The sequence below is a fragment of the Pezoporus wallicus genome, unplaced genomic scaffold (genome assembly GCF_028554395.1).
Source record: "Pezoporus wallicus isolate ANWC-B61680 ecotype Strahan unplaced genomic scaffold, APGP_CSIRO_Pwel_v1 contig_8143, whole genome shotgun sequence".
Taxonomy (NCBI): Eukaryota; Metazoa; Chordata; class Aves; order Psittaciformes; family Psittacidae; genus Pezoporus; species Pezoporus wallicus.
Window position 1 is genome coordinate 837,684 of NW_026636259.1, and position 22,323 is coordinate 860,006.

General features: G+C 46.4%; 2 protein-coding genes across 3 annotated transcripts in view; one reads left to right on the forward strand and one right to left on the reverse strand.

Annotated features, from left to right (window-relative positions):
* The window catches only part of ACACA (acetyl-CoA carboxylase alpha), a 112,882-nt gene extending 100,496 nt beyond the window's left edge, over window positions 1-12,386 (reverse strand). The window contains exons 1-3 of one of the 2 annotated variants that reach the window (XM_057399510.1): window positions 12,327-12,386; window positions 5,779-5,825; window positions 4,841-5,090 (exon numbers count right to left, since the gene is read on the reverse strand). In XM_057399510.1, coding sequence (XP_057255493.1) covers window positions 4,841-5,064 — 224 coding nt within the window. In that variant the 5' untranslated portion in view covers window positions 5,065-5,090; window positions 5,779-5,825; window positions 12,327-12,386. Of the gene's footprint in view, window positions 1-4,840; window positions 5,091-5,778; window positions 5,826-9,226; window positions 9,332-12,326 lie in introns of those variants that run through there. The other variant, XM_057399512.1, reaches the window with a different exon arrangement.
* Window positions 12,387-14,856: 2,470 nt separating this feature from the next.
* LOC130593981 (uncharacterized) lies at window positions 14,857-17,723 on the forward strand. Its single transcript, XM_057399530.1, has 6 exons — window positions 14,857-15,036; window positions 15,310-15,383; window positions 15,648-15,920; window positions 16,328-16,441; window positions 16,997-17,136; window positions 17,595-17,723. Exons 1-6 carry the CDS (start codon window positions 14,975-14,977, stop codon window positions 17,721-17,723), a joined length of 792 nt encoding a protein of 263 aa, XP_057255513.1. The 5' UTR covers window positions 14,857-14,974.
* The last annotated feature ends 4,600 nt before the right edge of the window (window positions 17,724-22,323 follow it).

The following is a 22,323-nucleotide window of genomic DNA, read 5'->3' on the forward strand; positions in this document are numbered from 1 at the left end:
TTGAGCAGCCTCAGGGCAGGTCTTTAGCCTAAGGCAGTATTTTGGTTCCCAAACTACACAGCTGTTGATACAGAGTATTCTGATAGGGGCAAAACAGAACCTCCTCATCTTTCCAATTATAAATATCAGATAAGTAAGCAAGTCAGAGCTGCTGTCACCGCTGTGGTACCTCAGCCCACAAATCTCTGCAATACCTCCCTACAAATTACTGAGTTTTGAGATGATGTTTCCCACATTAACTGAGTCAAAGGGAGTAAAATACCTCTTACAGCACTATAAAACTGTCACTGTTGAGAAGTATGCAGAAGAAAAGTTCTTTAAAGCGTATGTGTTCACTAAACAGAGTAGCTTTCAAGAGGTGGTCGGTGTAACTGAGAGCAGTTCAGAATCCAACACACCTGACAAGTTCCCTCTTTTCCAGCAGATACAGGAGGGAATTCAACCTTTCTCTCCTGGTGGATGAAATTCTAAACATACATCACAACGTCCCTCGTTGTCAGAAGGGGGAACAAAATGGAATCAAAACCTTTGGTCTGGCAGGGGTTCCTTGGGGATGCACAGCTCTATTTCAGTAACTTGCAGAAACACACAGCAGTATCACTCTGCCCTACCTGCTGAGGCAACAGCAGTTGATCACAGCAAAGGAAAACATCTCAGCAAGCAGCATGGAATTCCAGTTTATTTATTGGCCTCCTGGTCCCTGAGATGCCAACCCCTGCGCTAAAACTTCAGCAGCATCATGGCAACCAAGAGCATGGACAGCAGAGCCAGAGGAGGAGGAGGAGCCTTCAACGCCAGCAGTGGCTGTGGAACGGGAAGGATTCAGTTCAGCAAAGCAGAAATCCCTTCTGGTGCAGCCGGAGTAATCTTGGATGCAGCAGTGACAGCATCAGCCCTGCAGATACTGAAGTGTGCCTGCATTTCTATCACACATTTGTGCATACTATCACAGCACCACTTTCTTACAAGACCATTTCTACCAGATCAATGCTCTAAAGTGTAATCTTCTCCTGACCACAAACAGTTGACTGGAAAGGGATTGATCTTAATTCAGAACCAGCTCAAAAGGATCCTTTCTTTCCTTCAGTATTCTGTGCACTCACTCTACAACTGGTTTCTAAGCAGGGACTGGTTTCTAAGCAGTGTCCCAGGGCCAGGCTGGGCACACTCAACACACCACTGTCCACACTAGAATTGAGGCATTCTTCAAAAATTACTTAAATAGCCAATTAGTTCTTCTTAAGCACCTCAGTAATTTACTGAGACTGTTTACTGAGAAGTCCAAACAGTACGAGATGTTAAAGGCTGAAGCCTCTTTGGGCTTAATATCAGAAGTAACAGACAAACTACTTCCTAAAATTTGGCTTCCAGTTACTGTGAACTGGCCTGTCAGGTGCTCTATACCCGTTGCTTATGAAACCAGAGCCCTCATGTATAAATACCAGCAGGCGTGCAGGATTTCAGTCTATTTTAAACAAGAATTTGATACAAGATACTACCTTTGAAGCTGGGATTTAATTTTAGTAATAGTCAAGAACAATTTATTACAAAACAAACAGACCCAAAGACTTTCCAAGTGGTATTTAGAGAGAAGGGTTTTAATCTACCACTGAAATCCCAGGATGGAGCAGAGCAACTGGCTAACAGCTCACGACACGATGAGCAACAACTGGATGCCAACAAAACTACTGCCTTCAGCTGTAAGTGCTGGTGGAAACTTCTGAACTTAGACAACACAATTATTTTGTCTGGAAGCAGAAGGAACAAGAAACAATTGTATGCTGGGTTTATTATGTACAGGAGCAACCTGGTCAGTGGAGGGTGTCCCTGCCCATAGCAGGGGGGTGGAACTGGATGAGCTTTCAGGTCCCTTCCAACACAAACCACTCCCTGATTCCACAAAAATGCAGTAAGAGTAAATTTTGTTGATGGGAACTGCACATCAGTAGAGTATTTTCTTCAAGGACACTTGTTTTCAATGGTAGTTGCTGTAACTAACACAGAGAGAAGGGCATTTACATGATTTTTATTACTACATAACTCTAAATCAAGCAACAAAGAATCAGAACATTTTAGTCCCCGTGGTTATTCTTCCAACACACAACCTCTGTTGAGTGCTACAGCTCCACACCACCAATTTGAAGTTCATTATCAGTGTGGCTTTCTCAATCCTTTATAGCAGCAGCCAACTGGCTCAAAGCTGTCCACAGACCCCTCTCAGGATGGAAGCCTGGTTTGTACAACCTGACCCAGCAAGAGCATAAACACCTAACAAGATCGATAAGGAGGTGATGGAACACCACAGCGCACACACACTCTGCATGCTCAAATGAAGAAACAGGAGTTGGCACACAGAGCATCCTGAGCTGGATCAGGATTGATTGATTAGACGTCACAGGAGGCTCCCAGCAGCTCAGACCGGCAAAGCTCAGGTACTGAACACACACCAAGCAGTCTACTGAAGCACCTATGCTTCATGAACTGGCAACACAATGTCACTTCCAAGAGCAATAAAGAAGTGGCAATGCCTGTTGCTACAGGCAACTCACAACCTCTTTTTCATCTGATTAAATTCTGGCTTTTAGACATACTTGTTCCCCAAGTAGGACTCCGCAGCAAAGCCCCTGACCTCAAATACAACCTGTCTGTATCTTCACCTGACCAAAATCTCCTGTGTGAAACTAACCACCGAATGGAAAGATTTCTGGCAACTCCTACAAACAGGATATGCTCTCTTGGACCTCGACCTTGCTTGATCCACCGGTCACACTGCACACAACTCCCCACAGATTTATCTTGGTCACTTTAGAAAGTGGGGTACCTTTGTGATTACCAAAAGGAAGTTGGAAGCAAGAACACCAGTGTTCCATTAATTCACTGTCACGGAGTGACCGCAGGATAGTTGCTGAACTTGTCTTTGTCTCAGTTTCTCCATCTGCAAATACTATGTGGAAATCTCCTCATGAAAGGAACTGCCATCTTGCTTTATCTTAGAAAAACAGCCTATAATGATGGAACTTTTTTATTTGAATTGGCATTTCTCTCCAATTTAACTAGAAGTCAAGTACCCTCCAAAGAGAGTGCCAAAGTAAGCAAGTTGCAACAGAGGAGCTCAAGGTTGCACACCTATTGCATTACAGCTCTCCGATGCCAGGCAGCATCCTAAAGGTTGCTTGAGTTTCTTGCCCTCCTACTGTCTGTTTCCACACTAATGATCATGTGTTCATCCAGTTTCTTCTCTTCCTAAAATATATATAGTTACAGGGCTAGAATTTTTCCTGCTGTAAAATTACCTTTTGTGCTGCCAAACTGGCAGCCTTTGGAAAGGTAATCCCCTTTAAATTTGCTTTAAGATTTTACATCTGTTATGTTAGTGCCAGCTGGCTGAACATATCCATCAGCAGGACCAGAACAACTCAGCAAAGCATGGATTCAGAAATACATTTCCTTCCTTACCATGCTAAGAAGGTTTGCAAACAGGGGACTGTCAAGTGCTGCGGTAAATCTGGGTCTTGGGAAGCCTTTTTAACATATCCAAAATGACATTTTGGATGTGTCACATATCCATTTTCATCAACAGAACAAGCAGACATGAAACAACTGCAGGGTAGTGGGAATTCAGATGATGGAAAGCATTAAACTGGAAGGACGCAAGAAGTGGAGCTTTGGTAAGGATTCATTCCAAAACCAACACTTTGTCATTTATCAGTTATGAGCTTACCATCAAATCAGGAATGACTGAAGATGCTTTGGAATCAAGAATCTAATTCTAAAGGCATTTGACAAGGTGGCAAAGTAACCTGAAATGAGCTGCTGCAATTCAGCGGTGATAGGTGCAAATAATACTACACCTAGTAAAAGATAACTTTATCAGCATTCAGGGTGTGATTGTTCATGGACTGCTGTTCCCCACATACATCACCTCCTTGCTCTACCCAGCACTTGGCAAGGCCTCAAGTACAGCACTGGCCACCAGACCTCCTGGGATGTGGGAAACAAAGGAAGGGGACATGGAAGATACTGACCAGACACCAAGAAACATCTGTATACACTGAAAAGTACAAGACACCTCCTCTGTAACAGAGCAAATCCAACGGACACATCCCACTAGTGGTATGCAAACCACCACCACTGTAAAAATAAAGGGGCCTTTTGACAGAGAAATATTAACACCAGGACCTCAAAAGCCCAACTTCATAGTTCATTTAAGCCACAAAGAATGAGGAGCAGGAGCAACATCACCCTTCTCCCAGCCAGAAGGCCAACATCAGCCTGAGCCTCAAGCAGCAGCAGCTATCACGGCAAGTCTTGGCTCATCACCACCCTGCAGGGTGACAGCCTTTTATTTAACCATCAACAAAACTTTCTCCATCCAAGCCAAAAAGCAATATGGAGTCATTGACCTTCTCCAGGGGTGATGCCAATTCTCTGGCTACATACAAAACAGCAAATCCCACATAAAGACATAATAAGCAAATAACATTCTTGTTCTCAAGGAACATGACCCACCTGAAAGACACACAAGTGAAACCTGTAAAGATCTCAGTCGACAACTTTCTGAAAAGCAGGACAAGAGACAGGCAGTGCCCATAAACCCACCACAACACTCAATAGCCGAGGTGTCTGAAAGGTGCTCAAGGAATTGAAGCACAGCTATTTCATTAAAACCAACAGAAAAGAGAAGGTTTTGATACAAATAAACATACAAGAGGTCATTTAGAAATAGAATGCCAGAAGATGTTTTGGGACAACAAAAACTGGAGCCAAACCTGGATATAAAGTTGAATCTTTGGAATGGATGGGGTAAGAAGACTGAATCCAGGTACTGTTTTATCCATACCTCATATGGGTTGCCAGGCCATCTTGAGCATTGGGAAGTCCTAAGTCTGACAGGGAATCTGAGCACACAGATACAGGCGACAAAGACCTCTCCTTCTCCTCTAGCAGGTCAAGTTTCACCAAGGAGCTTGTCTCATCTTCCGAGTTATCCTCTGACACAGAGCCAATAATAAAGCGAGAGTGGGGGTTCTCCACAGGTTTGGTGGGTTGGGAAGACTCTTCCATGGCTCCTACAAATTGGGCTCTCAGCACTGTAAGGGACAAAAGAAAGCCAAAACACAAACCCTGAGGTTAATAAGGTGCTTTGCAGTCCACCCTCTGCTCTGATTCAACAGAATCATCAGAGCTGTAACCAACATAATAAGATCATTTCCTGCGAGGTTAGCATGTGGAACAGGAGCAGCAAGGGGATCAGACAGAAAGACACTGGTAAGGAATGATGGAGCCAGAAGTAAAACCTCCCCTTTTTGGCAGCAGTGAACTGTCAGACTGGCTCAGCCATTTTCCGTACCTTCAACCTGACTTTAACCTCTTGGTCCCACAACATCCATATCAATTAGGGGATAGTATCCACCTTATGGTAATATATTGAAACTTAGTGGCATGATTTACAATTGTCACAGGAAAATACAGAAGTTCAGGTCTCCATTTTCCATTAAAAGTTATTACATAGAGAAGAATCTCTTCATACAGAGAACTCTATCAAACATCCAGTGTTGTTCCAACAGGGAATGAATGTGTTTTCTTCAAAGTTAAAAAAGAATAGAATAATTACAACTGAGAAATGACAGATAGAGAAACCAAAGGAGTACCTCACAGCATACAGACAGGTGGGATGGGACAGCTCTGATAGCCCTGCTCTGCCGGGCTTCCAGGCACTTACACGGTAATTACATGCAGCTGGAAATCACAGCATTATAAGATCAGGTGTGCACCAACCTCTTGTTATCCTTGCCAGCTGAGCAGTTATCCACTTCCAAAACGAACTGGAAAATAAAAGAATGAACAAGCACATATTATTATAAAGAAGAATTCTCTGTGTTTTCCAAACTACCTGAATCTTGGAACAAAAAGCTGTTATTAAAAAGCCACAGGTACCAAACTGACTTGATGGGCTTGCTCCAGGTCACAGAGTACCAAGGAACTGAGCCTGCCAGTCAAGTCTCTCTGGCACCTTCTGAGCAAGGTGTTGGCACACACCTCATCATCCCATGTGTATTTTAGTTCTGCTTCTAGAAGAAACTATGCTTTCTGCCAGTGCTATCTACTTATGTCAATCTTTCCCTGTCAGCTTCTGAATGTGCTACTGCCTTCAGCTGCATTGGATGGTCAGGAGTAAACCCTGATAATTAGAAATCTCATGAGGAACTGGTGACAAGAAGACACAGCTGACACTAGTTCACCAGTAAAACAAACCATGATACAGCAACACAGACAAGGGCAAGATGAGGGGATATTCACTTCAGGGTCCCATTCTCCCAAGATGGACTTCACTATGCAGAAGGACTCTTTTGATGCCCTTAACTCCCAAGTGACATCTACATCCTAAACCGACACAAAAACCTCAGCGGTCCTTGCTAATGATAGCCATGTTATGCCAAGTACAGGGATGCAGCATGGTATGCTTGATAGGAACATGACAGCTTTCATCTGGTACACAAGCAAAACTGAACCATGTTATAACACAAGTAAGACATGACAGTAGCTTTAATTAGAGCACAGACAAGGAATTTACAGGCAGTGCAATCCTTAAACACGGTGCTCTTTCTTTTCATCACTGAGAATGAGAAACTGATCCAACTGGCTCATGCACTTTTACCATGAATGTACTTGCCTGAACTATGTACACCTCAACTTGTGTTGACATCATTACTCCCACAAACTCCAGTTTCACTGCGGCCACAGGTGGTTCATTTTACAGACACACTTGATCATTTTGTGACCAAAATGCCACAAATATCTGTCTGAAAGGGTCACCGATAGGGTGGCAATGGATATGAAGGGGAAGCGTGGCTGCAAAGCCCACATACCCATCAGTGACTAAATCGATGCATAAACTAAACCATACAGGAAGACTTCTTTAGCTGAGGTGCTTGGGCAGGACTTGCAGCTCAGATAGCACTGAGTGTAATCCAATCTAGTTTGTGCATATAAACCTGGAGACAATATTTACATGTTTATTTAGTCTGGCATCAAATCACATTCAGACAATTTACTGCTGGCACAGCTACCAGTGCTGAAGAACCTGGGATACAGCCAAAGCAGCTTCAATGCTTTCTTAATGAATGAAAACTTTTTCTCATATCAAGGACTTACACGTTAATAAACAAGTTTTGAGGCTTTGTTTTCTCCTTGCTAAGCAGAGAAGGAAACAGAGGAAGAGGCAGTCGAGAGAGGTCCTCCTTCCCCTCTACTCTGCCCTGGTGAGACCGCATCTGGAGTATTGTGTCCAGTTCTGGGCCCCTCAGTTCAAGAAGGACAGGGAGCTGCTGGAGAGAGTCCAGCGCAGGGCAACTAAGATGATTAAGGGAGTGGAGCATCTCCCTTATGAGGAAAGACTGAGGGAGCTGGGTCTCTATAGTTTGGAGAAGAGGAGACTGAGGGGTGACCTTATCAGTGTCTATAAATATATAAAGGGGGAGTGTCACGAGGACGGAGCCAGGCTCTACTCAGTGGCAAACAATGATAGGACAAGGGGTAATGGGTACAAACTGGAACACAAGAGGTTCCACTTAAACTTGAGAAGAAACTTCTTCTCAGTGAGGGTGACGGAACACTGGAACAGGCTGCCCAGGGAGGTTGTGGAGTCTCCTTCCCTGGAGACATTCAAAACCCGCCTGGACGCATTCCTGTGTAACATTATCTAGGTGTTCCTGCTCCGGCAGGGGGACTGGACTAGATGATCTTTCGAGGTCCCTTCCAATTTCTAACATACTGTGATACTGTGTGTGATAATACTCCAGCAGAAAGCACCAAACTAACACCACAGTTCCTGAGCCCCGGTGTTGCTCAAGCATCTTGTTTGTACAACTCTGTTCAAAAGCAGTTAGTTATCCATGAAGGCCCATTCAAATTCACTCACCAACACACTTCCAACCCACTCCAAAAGCCAGGAGTCCCACTAACGTTTTGCAATCAGCTGGGAACTCAGCACTGCTCTGAATTAGACATAAGCTTGCTCTCAGCACACATTATTCACAGTTAAATTAGTATCAGCATTGTCTGGGGCTAAACAAAATGTAGACTTTCTCAGAGATGTCTTCACAGAAGCCTTTTTGCTTTCAGTGCTGCACCTCACCAAACCTCTGCACGTTATATTCTCTGCCTGAGACATAACTGCCCCAGCTCCTAGCACGCATATTGAATTCAGCTGACCACCAAGACAAGGCTCACATACCATTAACCAGTGTGGATGTACTCTTTGTTTTAATAATGATGAACCAGAGCCTAAAACCCCAAATAGTCAGGACCCTCAACATAGCCCCTAGACATAGTTTTGCAGGCAACAGGCTGGCACACAGGCTAACTCTGCAGAGAGACTGGAAAAACCCCTGTGATTTACAGAAGGATTTGGATTGAGAATTCAACCCTGCAGATTTAAGAGCACGTAACACTGAGCACTCTGAGCCTGCTCAGCTACAGAGATACGTTTAATGACAGCTGAACCTACACAGAGCCCAAGCCGTGCTGCCCTCCCTCCTCCTGAAGGGATCAGCCCGTGTTACAGGTCTGAAGACATCCAGCACTTCCGTAACTCCCCAGCTTTGCTGGCATCGTGGTGTAAGACCCAAATGGCGTTCACGCTACAAGCAATGAAAACTCTGCAATCCAAATTCAAACAGTAACGTATCTGGTTTTGCCTGAGGCTCTACTATCATTAGTACAATGTTTGGCCTGACAGGGAACAGTGACAGCCTTTGCAAGTTTCTTTAACAGTTTCATTTTAAGCTCATTCTTACTATTACCCAACACATTAAGGCACAAAAATAATGTCAGTTGGAAATTCAGCTTCTACTATTTCCAAGCCATCCCATTCTGAAGATAATTATACTTTTGAAAAGGGCATTATTTCAGCGAAAACGAGCTATAGGTTCTGTCAAAGACTCAGAATAGCACCTCTATGATATGTCATATGAAAAGGAAATTAACAGAACTGGTTTTATTTCAAGATTTCCCGTTTACAGGCCAGGGATCTGTGCCTTCAACCCAGCCCCTACTGAGCTTAGGGGGGTAAAGAACACAAATATAAAACAACAGAATGGATGTGTATTTTCACCACCCAAACTGAATGAGTAACAGAAAGCAAAGGACCAACAAAGGTACAGACAAAGTAAAAACCGATGTATCTGCATAACAAGTTGAGTACTTAACAGCTTTTACTGATCACCTGGAAGCAGGGCTCCAGGTTGGGAATGGGCACAGGGATGAGTTTTGCACCAAGAGGAACCACCACACACCAAACCCAGGTTGCTCCTGCCCATGTCCCACCAGGTCAGCTCCCTGCAGCACCAGTTTGGTGCAGCTGATGGGTCAAACCCTGCTCCCCCCGGGCCGTGCCTCTCAGTTAATAACTGCACTTCGCTTCACTCCCTACCCTAAAACATTCTCTGCAAGTACCAAGCACCCTGTGAAGCTCTTTTGCTTCCAATGTATCGAAAGGTACTTCACAAACTGCATGTCCACAGGTTAGAAGTTCCACTCTGTTTCCAGGTTTACTGTATCAAGCTTAGACACATAAACATACAAGTGGAATTTATGCTTCCTAGGTCTCCTCAGGTAAATATGTCTATGTCTCCCCAGAAGAACTTGATGACCACAAAAGTGCCTGTATTTACAGCCATCCTAATCTTTCAAGACACTCAAGAGTATGTGTAAATCCCATTGTCTCTGGGAGAACTGGGCATAACCTGAATAGTTTGCTGATCACCTACAGATAAATTGGCACAGACCACACTATTGCTTTGAAATACGCCACGTTAAAAAAGGTTAATAACCCATTTTAAAACTTCCTCCGGCAGATTTAAGCGACACCACAAAAGGAGAGGTGACAATAACGATGTTTTGCCCTGCAAATACGCTTTTATAACTTAATTGTTCCTAAGTACTCCGCAGCACCTTCGGGAGGGCATTCCCAGGCCCTCCGAAGAAACGGGCCCGAACTCTTCCCTTGAGATCCTGACATGCGATCAGGGATGGGAGGATGCCGGGGATGAGGAGCGATGCCTCAGCGGGCAGAGCAGCGCCGGCCCCACGCTGGTCTGGCGGTGAATTAGCCCTCTCGCAGGAGACAAAACCACAATCAAAACCATGCTGCCTTCATGCCGCGTTGTTTCGCGCTGGAGCAGCGGGGAAGCCCCACGAGGGACGGGGCCGGGCCACAGCGCGGCCATGGGCAGCAGCGGGGCACCAGGAGGAAACGAACCAGGCTTCCGGTCGGCGGGCGCGGCCCCACGCCGCTTCCCCGCTGCTGGATACCCCCATCCCACCTTCCAGGACCTAAGCACGCCCGGTCTCTGTTTTCGCGGGACCCCCGGGGCTCCCCACACCGGTCCCCAAACCGCTGTGGTACCCGCACGGTGCGGGCCGCACCACCGGCAAGCAACAGGGCTGATAACGGGGCCCTGGACCGGACACCGAGCAGCAGGATCCCCCCTCGCCCCCGGCTCTGCACCGCCCGGCGGGGAGGACCCACGTGGAGCGGGAACACCGGCCCGGACACCGGGCAGATAGATACACGTGCTAGGCGGCTGGGAAGCAGGCCAGGCGCTGCCCGCGTGTTCCCTGCCTGTTGTTTGACCTGCAGCCATCGCTGTGCGGATGGGCAGCGATTGTTAAGTTTCATTTCAAGATGGCCGCACTGCCCGGCTCCTGAAATCCACACCAAAGACTCAAGTTTAATTCCTGATGCTGCCGGACCTGCGCCCTGCGCAGGCAGAGCCTCCTCCTGCTGCGATCGGCAGTGCTGCCAGGGGTGCTGTTGAGCACCCACACAAGCAGCTTCGGGCTCTATCCCATGTTCTGGCAGGGCTCAGTGCCATGCTGCCTTCCTGCCGTGCTCAGAGGGACAGAAAGAACAGCAGTCCCTTGCTGTGCCTTCCTCTGCTTCATGGGGAAACAGGGGTTTCTTGTATCGTTTATACACGTGCTCGGCTCTTTACCCCTGCCAGGTTTGAGAGGATACCCCTGAGAGCACACCCCAGCCTGAGGACTGCTCCAGGACACTGCTCAGAGCTCACAGCAGCAGCAGGAGTGGTAACGGAACAGCAAACTCCTCAGACACCCACTTCAGTTTAAAACTCTGGGTATTTTCTTCTTAAAATGTGCTTTAAGGCCAAATCAGTGGTTCCAGGATAAGCAAGAACTACTCCCCCAGGAAACACTGACTGGAGCACATGGTGGGGTCTGTGCCCACTGCACAAGTACTCCACATCCAGAAAACCTGATCGGGGGCTTTGTGGTTAATCATACTATTTGGGGGAACAGACTGTGCTCTCCCCTCCACCTGGACTGAACCTGGAGGATTGTTCTGGGCATTGATACTTTAATTTATGCCTCTGTAGATGTGTCTTTTACTTAAAAAAATCCTCCCCTATTTTTTTTATGAAGGACCTAAAGGCTACTTGGTGTTAATCATCCACTGTGCTCAGTCCCTGCAGAAGCGAGGGGGAGTACTTGGCACGCCGAGGGATCATGTCCTAAATCACTGATAATAGCTACATACAGAACTTACAAAACCAGAGATTACAACAGGTGCTTGGTTCAACCTGTCTAGTGCTCTGAGTACCCTGGTCATGCTAAAACCTGCCCATCTCACCCATTCACTTAATAAACACTGTTCAAATACTGCTGGAGGAGTGATTGCTCCATGTAATTAAATCCTGTAGCAACTCTCCCAATTCAAAGGGCAAAGAGAAAACAGGAAAAAGAGCAAATCAAATACATTAACCTTAAAAATAAAGCAGGGACTTGGAAGGTGATTTTGAAATTAGGCAGCCCCAGGCCATGCTCAGCTCTGATGGCCTCAGAGCAGCATTTCATTCACCACTGTAACTACCACCCATCATTCTGAAGGCTGGTTGTTAAAAGCCTGTATATGTACAGTAGGGAATGGATCCCAAAATACTCCAGGATGTGAATTCTACCTAAGCAAGTAAAAGCATAGCTACAAAGGACTAGTTAAAAAGTGTTTAAGCCTCACACTGATCTGTGGTTTAATACAAACAGACTGTTTACAAACTTCAGCCATACTTTCCCACAGTTTTATCACGTTATGAATTGTAAACGCATTTCTGCTTGGTCCTGTTTCTGTTAAGCTCATAAACTAGGCACACTACAGACATTATTTACTCCTATTGCATGAGTTATGAGCACAGGCACTGTTTATGTGTGCAACCCCAACACCCACCCACGCATCTCAGAAAAAGCAAGTGTAGCCTCAATAATGCAAGAAAATCATTGCCAAACAAATACAGGGGAAACGTTAGTACCTTTTATGATGCCAAGTTAGGGCTCCAGGTCTCTTCTCAGCTCTGATGACATCCCAGTGCAAACACAGGAAAGATCATCCCAGGTTTGGGGGGTGAGTGACGACATCCATCCTGGCACACCTCAAGTCCTGGCAAGCAAGTAAAGGAGAGAAAGGTCAGGGCATGTTTTAAAGCAAAATCCTGTTTTAGCTGCTTAGAAAATGTTCCAGAAGGTTTTAAACATTAGGAATGAAATGTTAATCCCCGCAACGCTGACAATATCTGCCTGTTTTCAAGGATAATCACTAACAAAACACCCCGCTCTCCCCAGCTGGTAGGTTTGCCGCCATCACTAACCCAGGCACGAGATGTGCTCTTACTGGTCCCAAGTTTCCTTACAGCTTCAGGAAGTGCCCTAAATCATCCTGTAAAACTGGTGTTAGGATTGTCTCGGCATTCCCAGCCCAGGAAGTGAACAGCAGAACTAACTGGAAAGCAAGACTGAGCACTGTAGATGGGATGGTGAACTTTTAGTGAAGGTATTGGTTAATCACATTCAAAAGAAATATTTAATTGTTTGAAATGATTCATAATCTAATTCTCTTTCCAGTAGTTTTTTGATTCCAAATGATTTCCATCTGAAGTTGCATAAGAATTAGCAAGTACGAAAATATCCTTAAAAAGAGGACACAGAAGTGTCTTATCCAAACTTTCATTTTTAAAGATGTTTCTGATCAGCTGAGCAAGAACACACTGAGAAGACAAAATCTTCCTCTATAAACGATCCTAATAGGATCCTTGGAGATCCATGAACTGCATTTCACAGGCAGAGGAATGTGAGCAACCATTTTTGTTTGATTCTGCATTAATATGCTATTTCCTAAACAAAAGATGCGTTCAGCCGAGTGAGCATGTAAATGTGTCGCTTTGCTGCTACATATTCATTGTACTACACTCCAGGGGAGGACGGTGTCAGGAAGAGTTAAAACCTTGTTTATTTACACGGGAAGATGGGGAATGGTTTCTTTACATTCCTTCCTTGTGCTTGGTGTCAGGCTGCAGTTTATAGTAAGTGGCTGCCAGTAATAAACAAGCACAGCACTTCAGCAAAACACCGACACAATCAAATACAAGGGCCAGTTTATCGGGAAGCCCTGCCAGGTATGGAGCAGACCACATGCACCTCACGAGTCAGCCCATGTGAGATTCTCAAACTATCTTATCTTTTAACAGCTTTACCATAGTGGTTTGGGGGTTTTTCTTCCTATTCTACTACCGGCTTTTCAGTTTTCACTGAAAAAATCACATTGAACTAAAGCAGCTGAATACACTCAAATGAAAATCCTGCAAAAGTGCAAAGAGAATCTGGTTTTATAGCACCTGATAGATTGTAAATATTAAATATTTATACTAAAATCCATCCTTACCCATCATGAATAGCTAAACTTAATAGGCATGCAAAATAAATATTGACATGCAAGCCCTTGCCACTTCATTTGCTCTCTTTTGAAACTGAAACATCTTAAACACTGCCAATACTTCTTGAGTCTCTCGAGTATCAGTCACATTTTGGAATGTCCGGGGTTATTTTAGACGATTGGACTGCAAAATTCTATCCTTCCGTGATGGGGGCCATAAACCTGTGGTTAATCAGCATTTTAAAAGCGGAGGCTTTGGAGGAAAAAGTGATTTCCATCGCCACCTTCTGTCTAAAACAGAAAATGCCCATCCTCCAAAAACCATCCGCACAACAACCTAAAGGAATCTCACCAAGACTTTCTGATTAAACCTGCAGGCAGTAGCCTGATTTGTTTCTGTATTTATTTCTGTACTTATGCACAGCTATTTATGCCCCCACAGCTACACCCAGCAGCACACCCAGCACACACCAGCACCAGGGCCAGCAGGTAAACACAGGCTCCCTCCACTTCCTAAGCACTTTTAGGCTTTATTAACAATCTGAAAAGCAGGAAATGGCCTGGGACCAGCCTGCTTGGCATGACCACTGCAGTGGAAATCCCTGCCAGTGCCAAAAGACCTGTGAGGGCAGGTGATGCTGGCTGAGGTATTACATGGTGCTGGTTTTACTGTGCCCAGTGGCACGGTGTATTGAGCCAGGCTTGTGCAGCAAGGCCCACGGGTGTTGAGGGCCAGGAGAGGCTGCTGAGGTCCCTCTCCTTGAGGGAAAAGGCTTTAGGTAAGGGTTCTGTTTGCCTTTCAACAATGGGGCGTTGCCATGGGGGCCCCATTCTAGAAGGAGCTCAGTCCCATGGCAACCAGTGGCCTGCACCAGGACCCCAGTGTGTCTCAGGGCTCTCTCCCGTGGCACACTACTTTCCCCTGTTTCACCCATTTCAGTGCTTAATTCTGGGACTCAGGACCAGAGTGAACCTGTGACGTACCTACTGAAAGGAAATCTGACCCACAGAGAAGATTTTCAGGTACATTTTTTACCAAATTTCACATTTTTTTTCTGTAGAACCATCTACAGTGAGTTCAGGCTCTAACTTCAAACTCTCCATATGTTGACCAGGTTAAAGACGCATGATAACAGAGAGGTTCGGGATCTCTCCTAATCGCTCAGTATCTGCTTAAACAGCTTACAACGTTACTCGAAGGAAGCAGTAAAGATAAAAAGGGCTTCAAGATTATCAAGAAGAGATATAATTATGTTCATAATATTAATATTTAGCTTAGTGTTTGCGGTCAACAATCTCAGCAGAGAAGGTGAGTGGGTCACATACTTGCAAGTTCTAACTGAATTAAACTAAGCATTAAGAGACTTCCTTATATAGTATTAGGAATAAATCTACCTTTGTAATTTAACTTTTCCTCTATCATATTCTGAACTGTGTCTTTAATCCTTACACCCTCACCTCAAATTCTGCACTTTTGCTGTCAGCAAAAGGTTAACATTTAAAAGTAGTTACTAAAACAGGGGAGTAGTGACTTAACCCTGCATTGTTAGTAAAAATGGTCCTTGCTTCATTCCCTCAGACCTCAGAGGCTACAAATGTCATGTGGAAAATGCCTCAGACATAGCTGGCAGAGTAAAGAGCCTGAAGATCTTCCTGCAAGGTAAAGAGCCACTGGGAGAGGAAAGCTGTGAGGGCTCTGCACCGTGTGGTTACTGTTTTCCTCTGTCTCAGCTACTCCTCAGCCACCTGACCAAAAAGCATGTAAAAGATCATGCAAAATTTTAGCTCTGTTTTGCTGAAAGAAAACCAACTCAAAGAGACCCTTATAGCGACCTCATCAAACTGGGCTGGCCTGAACCTTTTGTGAGAAGAATTGCAAATAATTTAAGAGAAGCCATTTCTAATGTTTCTTATCCTTTTCCAGCCCCTGGCATAGCAGCAACCAAGAGGAAGTTAAAAAGAACCCAAAAAGTGATGACTCTGGAATGCTTCAGTCATCAAAGCCCCGTGCAAGTAGATGTGCTGTACTTGAAGAACATGAGTAGATATGTGACAGACTGGACAGTAGAGAAGCAAATCCTACACAGCCTGAACAACTTCAGCAATGCAGATGGGAAACCTGCCACCGGCCATACGTGTGTTTCACAAACACAGCACAGGAAGATGTTTCCAAACAAACTTATCATTAGAGAAAAAGGTAGGAAATTCAATATAACAAAGAGAAGTTTAGGTATGTCAGAGGATGGCAGTGTCCTATTTCATACAGCTGATTCCTCAGCAGTTATTTTAGACAACAAACCTATTTGTATCTCTCTATTAAGTAGAAAGTAAGGACCCAGAATTAACATTACTGAAAGCTTCAGGGTTCGGGACAATTCTGTGCTGCTGTTCTCACTTCCTTTGGGAAGGCCAGGACGTTTTGGCAAATAGAGTCTCCAATATTAATACCTGTAGGAAATTCTGTACATTGGAAACTGCATACAAGCAAGAAAACTAGCACTTCACTGCAAATTGCCAGCTGTGTCAGCGTGCACTTCAGCTGCTCCTGGCTCTTCCCTTTACACAGAAGCAAACATCTACTTTTAACCTTCTTTTTGCTCCCAGTGTTTCTGGAAGGGATGTCAGATTGTGTTGTAACAGCAAAGCTGCCCAAGATGAAAGTTTCTGCAGAGGGTTTGGCTGTCCCAAAGATGCACCGCAGAAACCATACTTTGCATGGTAAGTACCACTGCTCCCTGCAGTCATGCAAGCAGCACAGGGGCAGTGTAAGGGTAGTAGGGAAAGACAGAGCTTTCACACATACAGCTTTGGTGAAGTTCTCCCGCAGAACCGTTTCTGTGAATAGCTGTATTGCCTCTCCCAAGAGACCCAACAGTCCCTGGCACTTTGTCAGTCCACGGCTGTAATGAGAGAACAGCATTTCAGCCCTGACCTTCACAAGAAGTTACCTGTGTCCAACTGTGCTCCACAAGGGCTCCCAGCTTCCCTTAAAAACCTCACTGGGCTTCAGTGGAAGTTACAAGCCTTACCACTGTGGCTGGGCTTGCACACCCTTTTCAGCAGGAACTCAAAGATATTTGAAGTAATTTAAGGTAAAAAGTTTCTGAGATTATAAAGAGATTTAGAGCTTCCTGTGAAAGCCTATGGGAGACTCTGAACTGTTCCTCTGCTCAGGTCCACCCAACTTAGCCCTGCCCAACCAAAATGAAGAAAACTTTGAGCTGTCAAAGACTTGTAAACACACCTGAAATACTCTTCTCAATCTCATTTTAGATGGAATTCCACCCACAGATGACAAAGATATGCTGAACAGACAGAAACTTAGTATCATCCTCAAAGTGTTCATTGCTGGTATCCTAATAGCCTTTGCAATGTGCTATATAGTGGTGGGTATATGCAAAATTCCCTGCTCGGTAAGTTTCTGAACACAACAGCTTCTCATCTTAGTCCCTCACACTCATCCAGAATACAACCTTGTAAGCATGACTGATGAGCTGAGTCCTTAGAAAGTCTTCCACCTCTAAACTGTCCTTCTTCAGGCATCAGGATTACCTCTCGCAGATGGCCAGCAGATGCCCATGCTCAAAGGACAGGTCACCCTCTCTCATCTTCTAGGCTGCAGGATGAACTATTTAAGCATGATGGTGGAGGGTGTATATATAAGAAGGAGATACTGAGAACAAAAGACACCAGGGGTTGCAATATGCCAACTTCCTCCCATAAAGCCGTATTACTTTAATGCCTAAAAATCCAGTAGCATCACCATGGCCCCTCCAGAAACAAGTGCTGTTTTAGTTCTGAACAGCTGGTATTCCCCATATTCCCCACCATAACCTACAGACCCCTAACTGCTTTTGCTTCCTTCCCCCAGTGCTCGTGGATCAAGGGCATCAGCATCTACAAAAGACAGCCTGCAGGCCACGTTCCAGCATATGGTCAAACAGTACAGCTTTTAACTCCATGTATGATAGAAAAGGCGGCACTGGAAACTTTTGCCTGACTCTCCTTCCCCAGGTACTGCTGGTCATGGTCAACCAAATCTGACTGAGGGATAGCAGGCCTCAATGCAAGCTGTTTCCAAGTGAAGTAATTTCCAAGTGATTAGGTAGTAAGGAGACAGCTAAACCAGTCCCTGGTGGAAGCTGGGTGGGCTCAGCCATCCCCATGCTGCGCAAACAGCACCTGCAGAATGTGCCATCATCATGCCCATGGTCACAAGCAGAGGTGGAAGGGAGCTAAATGAGACAGAAGGGAAGCTGGGACCATCAGCGTGGGGAGGATGTATGGGGATAGGCTAACCCATACTGCTCTTCCCAGAGTAACCTGGCTTTAGGTTCAAGTTACTGGGCTTGAAGATAGACCTATCCCTTCCCCCTCAAAAAATTACACATCCCTGAATTATTAAGGTGCATTTTCATAAAGAAGTTATACAATCTTGTTCTTCCTATCCATTAAGTGAACTGCTGAGGTTGAACAGCTATACTTTACTCCCACCTTTCACTGAGACTTGGGATCAAGTCACTTCAGCTTATCCAGTTACTTGTCTGTCACCCAGCTCTAACAACTGCCCTATAGTGAGGCCGGATTGCTCAGCCCTGCTGACAGACAAGAAGCCTTCTGCATATCACACATACAGAACAAACTGCTTGAGAGCATTCAACTTGCAGAAATTAGCAGTAAATAATTTCAAACAGCAAATGAAAATCACCTCATTTGTTAGAACTTCTGAGGAGAAAAAGGCACATTATTCATTACAAATTATCCATTCAGATCTTCTCAGAGTGTAACTGTAGTGAAAAACGTGCTGTAGCAAGAGGCTGAGAAATTGAACTGAGGCCCTTCAGAGCTATTTCACATAAGCCACTGAACACTGACCAGGTGGTAACACGTTTCGGCCTCTGCTAAGCTGGAAATCAGTTGAACAGGCATAAGGCAAAAGACTTTGTGCGTTATTGCTCCCTCCAGGAGACACCAGGCGTGCTGCTAACTTCCCTTCAGTCCAACCAGAAGATGTCGCACCACTAACCCCCAGACCTGAAGAATGCCAACACTGCTGTTAGACTCTATGAATAAGAATAATCAATAAATATTTTATTGCCATTTCAAACCCTGCCTCTTCCAGATTCTTAATTTTTCCCCATAATTTTTCACACGCATAATTTCCAGGATTTTTAATCTTGCTGTGAAATAGTTCAGACAAGGAGCATACATGTAGCAAACTCATCTTACAAATAGCAGACCTCCTTCTCCAGCCTCAACAAGAATAATGCAGATGTTAACTGTTGAGCTTCAGCCCTTCTCTCAGTCTGAGGGGGTGCATCACATTTCCATGTGCTGATAGAAAATGTATTTCTCATCTATTTGCAAGGTACTTCTATCTAATACAGTTGTCAGCACTCAGACATGAACTGCCAAAGGCCACATCTGTCTGCTACAGAGAACAACTCTCATCAAGTTCCCAGAATCTGCATAAATGAATAGCAGCAGCCTCTGAGCCTCTCGGTGAACAGTGTACCACTTCCGCAGAGTGATGCAGATCCTGTTCATCTGAATCAACATTATCCATGCTCTGCGGGGCACCACAATAATTTCACACAAAATTACTCATTTTCTCACAATAGCATAAAAAATGTTGCACAGAAATGGTAATGACAGGAGGTTTCTGTGGGAAAAGTATGGGGTCACTGTGCTATGTGGGTTTGACACAACCTGGGCAGGTTGAGTTTACTGCAAGAACAGTCCCTAAGTGTAAGCAAGTATTTGAAATGCATGGAATACCACTTACCTTTCCCAGCACCAGGGCACCAAAACCATACATAGAATCTACTTAATATCTTCATTAAACTGCATTTTCACTGTTGGCACTGCTGTTACAATTGCACCAGTAAAAATGTACCATGTCCACCACAATACAGCACACAGGGCTACCACAGAGATGATGAGATACCACAGGATGTGTACAGCCACTGCACAGGGTTTGGTGCGCAGGCTGTCTGATGTGAAAACAACCATTTTAAACAAAGCAACTAGCTAAATCATTTGTGAGCTTTGGTGTCTTATGCAATGCAAGACTTGTTAAGCCCTGGTCAGATCCCTCTGACTGGATGTTCTTAACAAGTGGGAGCCTGCTTTGTTCACCTAGTCCATAAGGACACCCACAGTGCACATGGGAAACAGCCAGGATATGTCATGATGCCTGCCCGCAGGCAGGGAATCATGGAATCTCAGACTGGTCTGTGTTGGAAGGGACCTTAAACTCATCCAGCTCCAACCCCTGCCACGGGCAGGGATACCTTCCACTAGAGCAGCTTGCTCCAAGCCTGTGTCCAACCTGGCCTTGAACACTGCCAGGGATGGGGCAGCCACAGCTTCTCTGGGCACCCTGTGCCAGCGCCTCGGCACCCTCACAGGGAAGAGCTTCTGCCTAAGGGGAAATCCTGCCTAATTTGGTGGCCTTCTATGATGAAGCTACAGAACTGATGGACAGGGGTAGAGCAGTTGATGTCATCTACCTGGACTTGTGCAAAGTGTTCAACACTGTCCCACATGACATGCTTGTCTCTAAATTGGAGAGACATCAATTTGATGGATGGACCACTGGGTGGATAAAGAACTGGCTGGATGGCTGCACACAGAGAGTTGTGGTCAATGGTTCAGTGTCCAGCTGGAGACCAGTAACGAGTGGGGTCCCTCAGGGATCAGTGTTGGGACCGGTCTTGTTTAACATCTTTGTCGCTGACATGGACAGTGGGATTGAGTGTGCCCTCAGCAAGTTTGCCCATGACACCAAGCTGTGTGGTTCAGTTGATACCCTGGAGGGAAGGAATGCCATCCAGAGGGACCTTGACACGGTTGTGCGGTGGGCTGATGCCAACCTCATGGAGTTTAACCATGCCAAGTGCAAGGTCCTACACCTGGGTCGGAGCAATCCCAGGCACAGCTACAGGTTGGGCAGGGAAGAGATTCAGAGCAGCCCAAGGAGAAGGACTTGGGGGTGTTGGCTGATGAGAAAATGAACATGAGCCGGCTTCAGTGTGCACTTGCAGCCCAGAAAGCAACCGTGTCCTGGGCTGCATTAAAAGGAGCGTGACCAGCAGGTCATGGAGGTGATCCTGCCCCTCTACTCTGCTCTTGTGAGACCTCACCTGGAGCATTGTGTGCAGTTCTGGGGCCCTCAACATAAAAAGGACATGGAACTGCTGGAACAAGTCCAGAGGAGGCCATGAGGATGAGCAGGGACTGGAGCACCTCCCGTATGAAGACAGGCTGAGAAAGTCAGGGCTGTTCAGCCTGAAGAGGAGGCTGCGTGGAGACCTCATAGGAGCCTTCCAGTATCTGAAGGGGGCCTATAGGGATGCTGGGGAGGGACTCTTCATTAGGGACTGTAGTGACAGGACAAGGGGTAACGGGTTAAAACTTAAACAGGGGAAGTTTAGATTGGATATAAGGAGGAAATTCTTTCCTGTTAGGGTGGTGAGGCACTGGAATGGGTTGCCCAGAGAAGTTGTGAATGCTCCATTCCTGGTGGTGTTCAAGGCCACATATGACAGAGCCTTGGGTGAGATGGTTTAGTGTGAGGTGTCCCTGACCATGGCAGGGGGATGGAACGGGATGATCTTAAGGTCCTTTCCTATGATTCTAAGACCTAAATAATCTAAATATTAATCCAAAACTCTGTCAGTTTAACCCATTCCCCCTTGTCCTACCCCTACAAGCCCTCTCAACTGACACCCAGCCAGGATTTGCCTTTCACTACCTCAGAAACTTGATGGGTGAATGAACCCACAAAAACCCGATGGGCAGGGACCATCATTAACTGCTATGGGAATTGAGTTGAACTCTTCCCAGGTATACCTGCAGCACAGCGGGGGGAGCCCCGGCCTCCTCTTCCTCCTCTTCCTCCCGCACCGCTCCCCTCCGCCTCAGCGCCCCTCGCCCGCCTCGGCTCCCCTCAGCAGGGACGGGCTGGGCGGGAAGGGGCCGGCGCCGCGCGCGCACGCGCGCGCGCACGCACGCACGCACGCACGCACGTCCGCACGCACGCACGCTCCCGGGCGCGCAACCCCGAGGCGTGAGGTGAGAGGAGGCCGGGGAACCGAACCGGCCCGGCCCGGCCCGTGAGGGGCAGTCGGGACCGCACCGTAACGGGGAGGAGCCGCTCCGGGGCGGGCGGGAAGCGGGGAGGGCGGTGTCAGGGCAGCCGGCGGGGCGGGGAACGGAGAGCGGGCGGGCGGGGGCCAGCGCTTCCTATAGCAGCCTCACCGGCTGCGCTTGTGGGCGGGGCTTGGGGGGGCGGGGCTTGGCGAGGCGGAGGGCGCCGCCTGGCGGTGATTGGGATGAAGGGTCCGCCAAGGGTGGACAGGGACTGGGATAATGGGGTTGGAGACTGGGATATGGGGAGTGCACGGGGCTGCCGCAGGAACGGGCTGTGCCGCTGTGCTCGGGTCCGTGTCGTACCGGTTCAAGCAGCAGTGTAGATAGGGCTAAATGGGGTGGCAGTTCACAGAGGGGAGCGTGTGCCCCAAGATGTTGTGCGGTGTCACCTGGGGGCATGGGGTGGAAATCAGCCTGGAAGTTGCTCTCGATTCCCTGAGGATCCA

What these genes read in the sequence shown, in the direction of transcription:
- LOC130593981 (XM_057399530.1), top strand. Translation starts at nt 14,975, where the DNA reads ATGTTCATAATATTAATATTTAGCTTAGTGTTTGCGGTCAACAATCTC. An exon ending in AATCTCAGCAGAGAAGGTGA is followed by an intron (nt 15,037 to 15,309) that starts GTGGGTCACATA and finishes CTCAGACCTCAG; the next exon opens with AGGCTACAAATGTCATGTGG. An exon ending in TATGCAAAATTCCCTGCTCG is followed by an intron (nt 17,137 to 17,594) that starts GTAAGTTTCTGA and finishes TCCTTCCCCCAG; the next exon opens with TGCTCGTGGATCAAGGGCAT.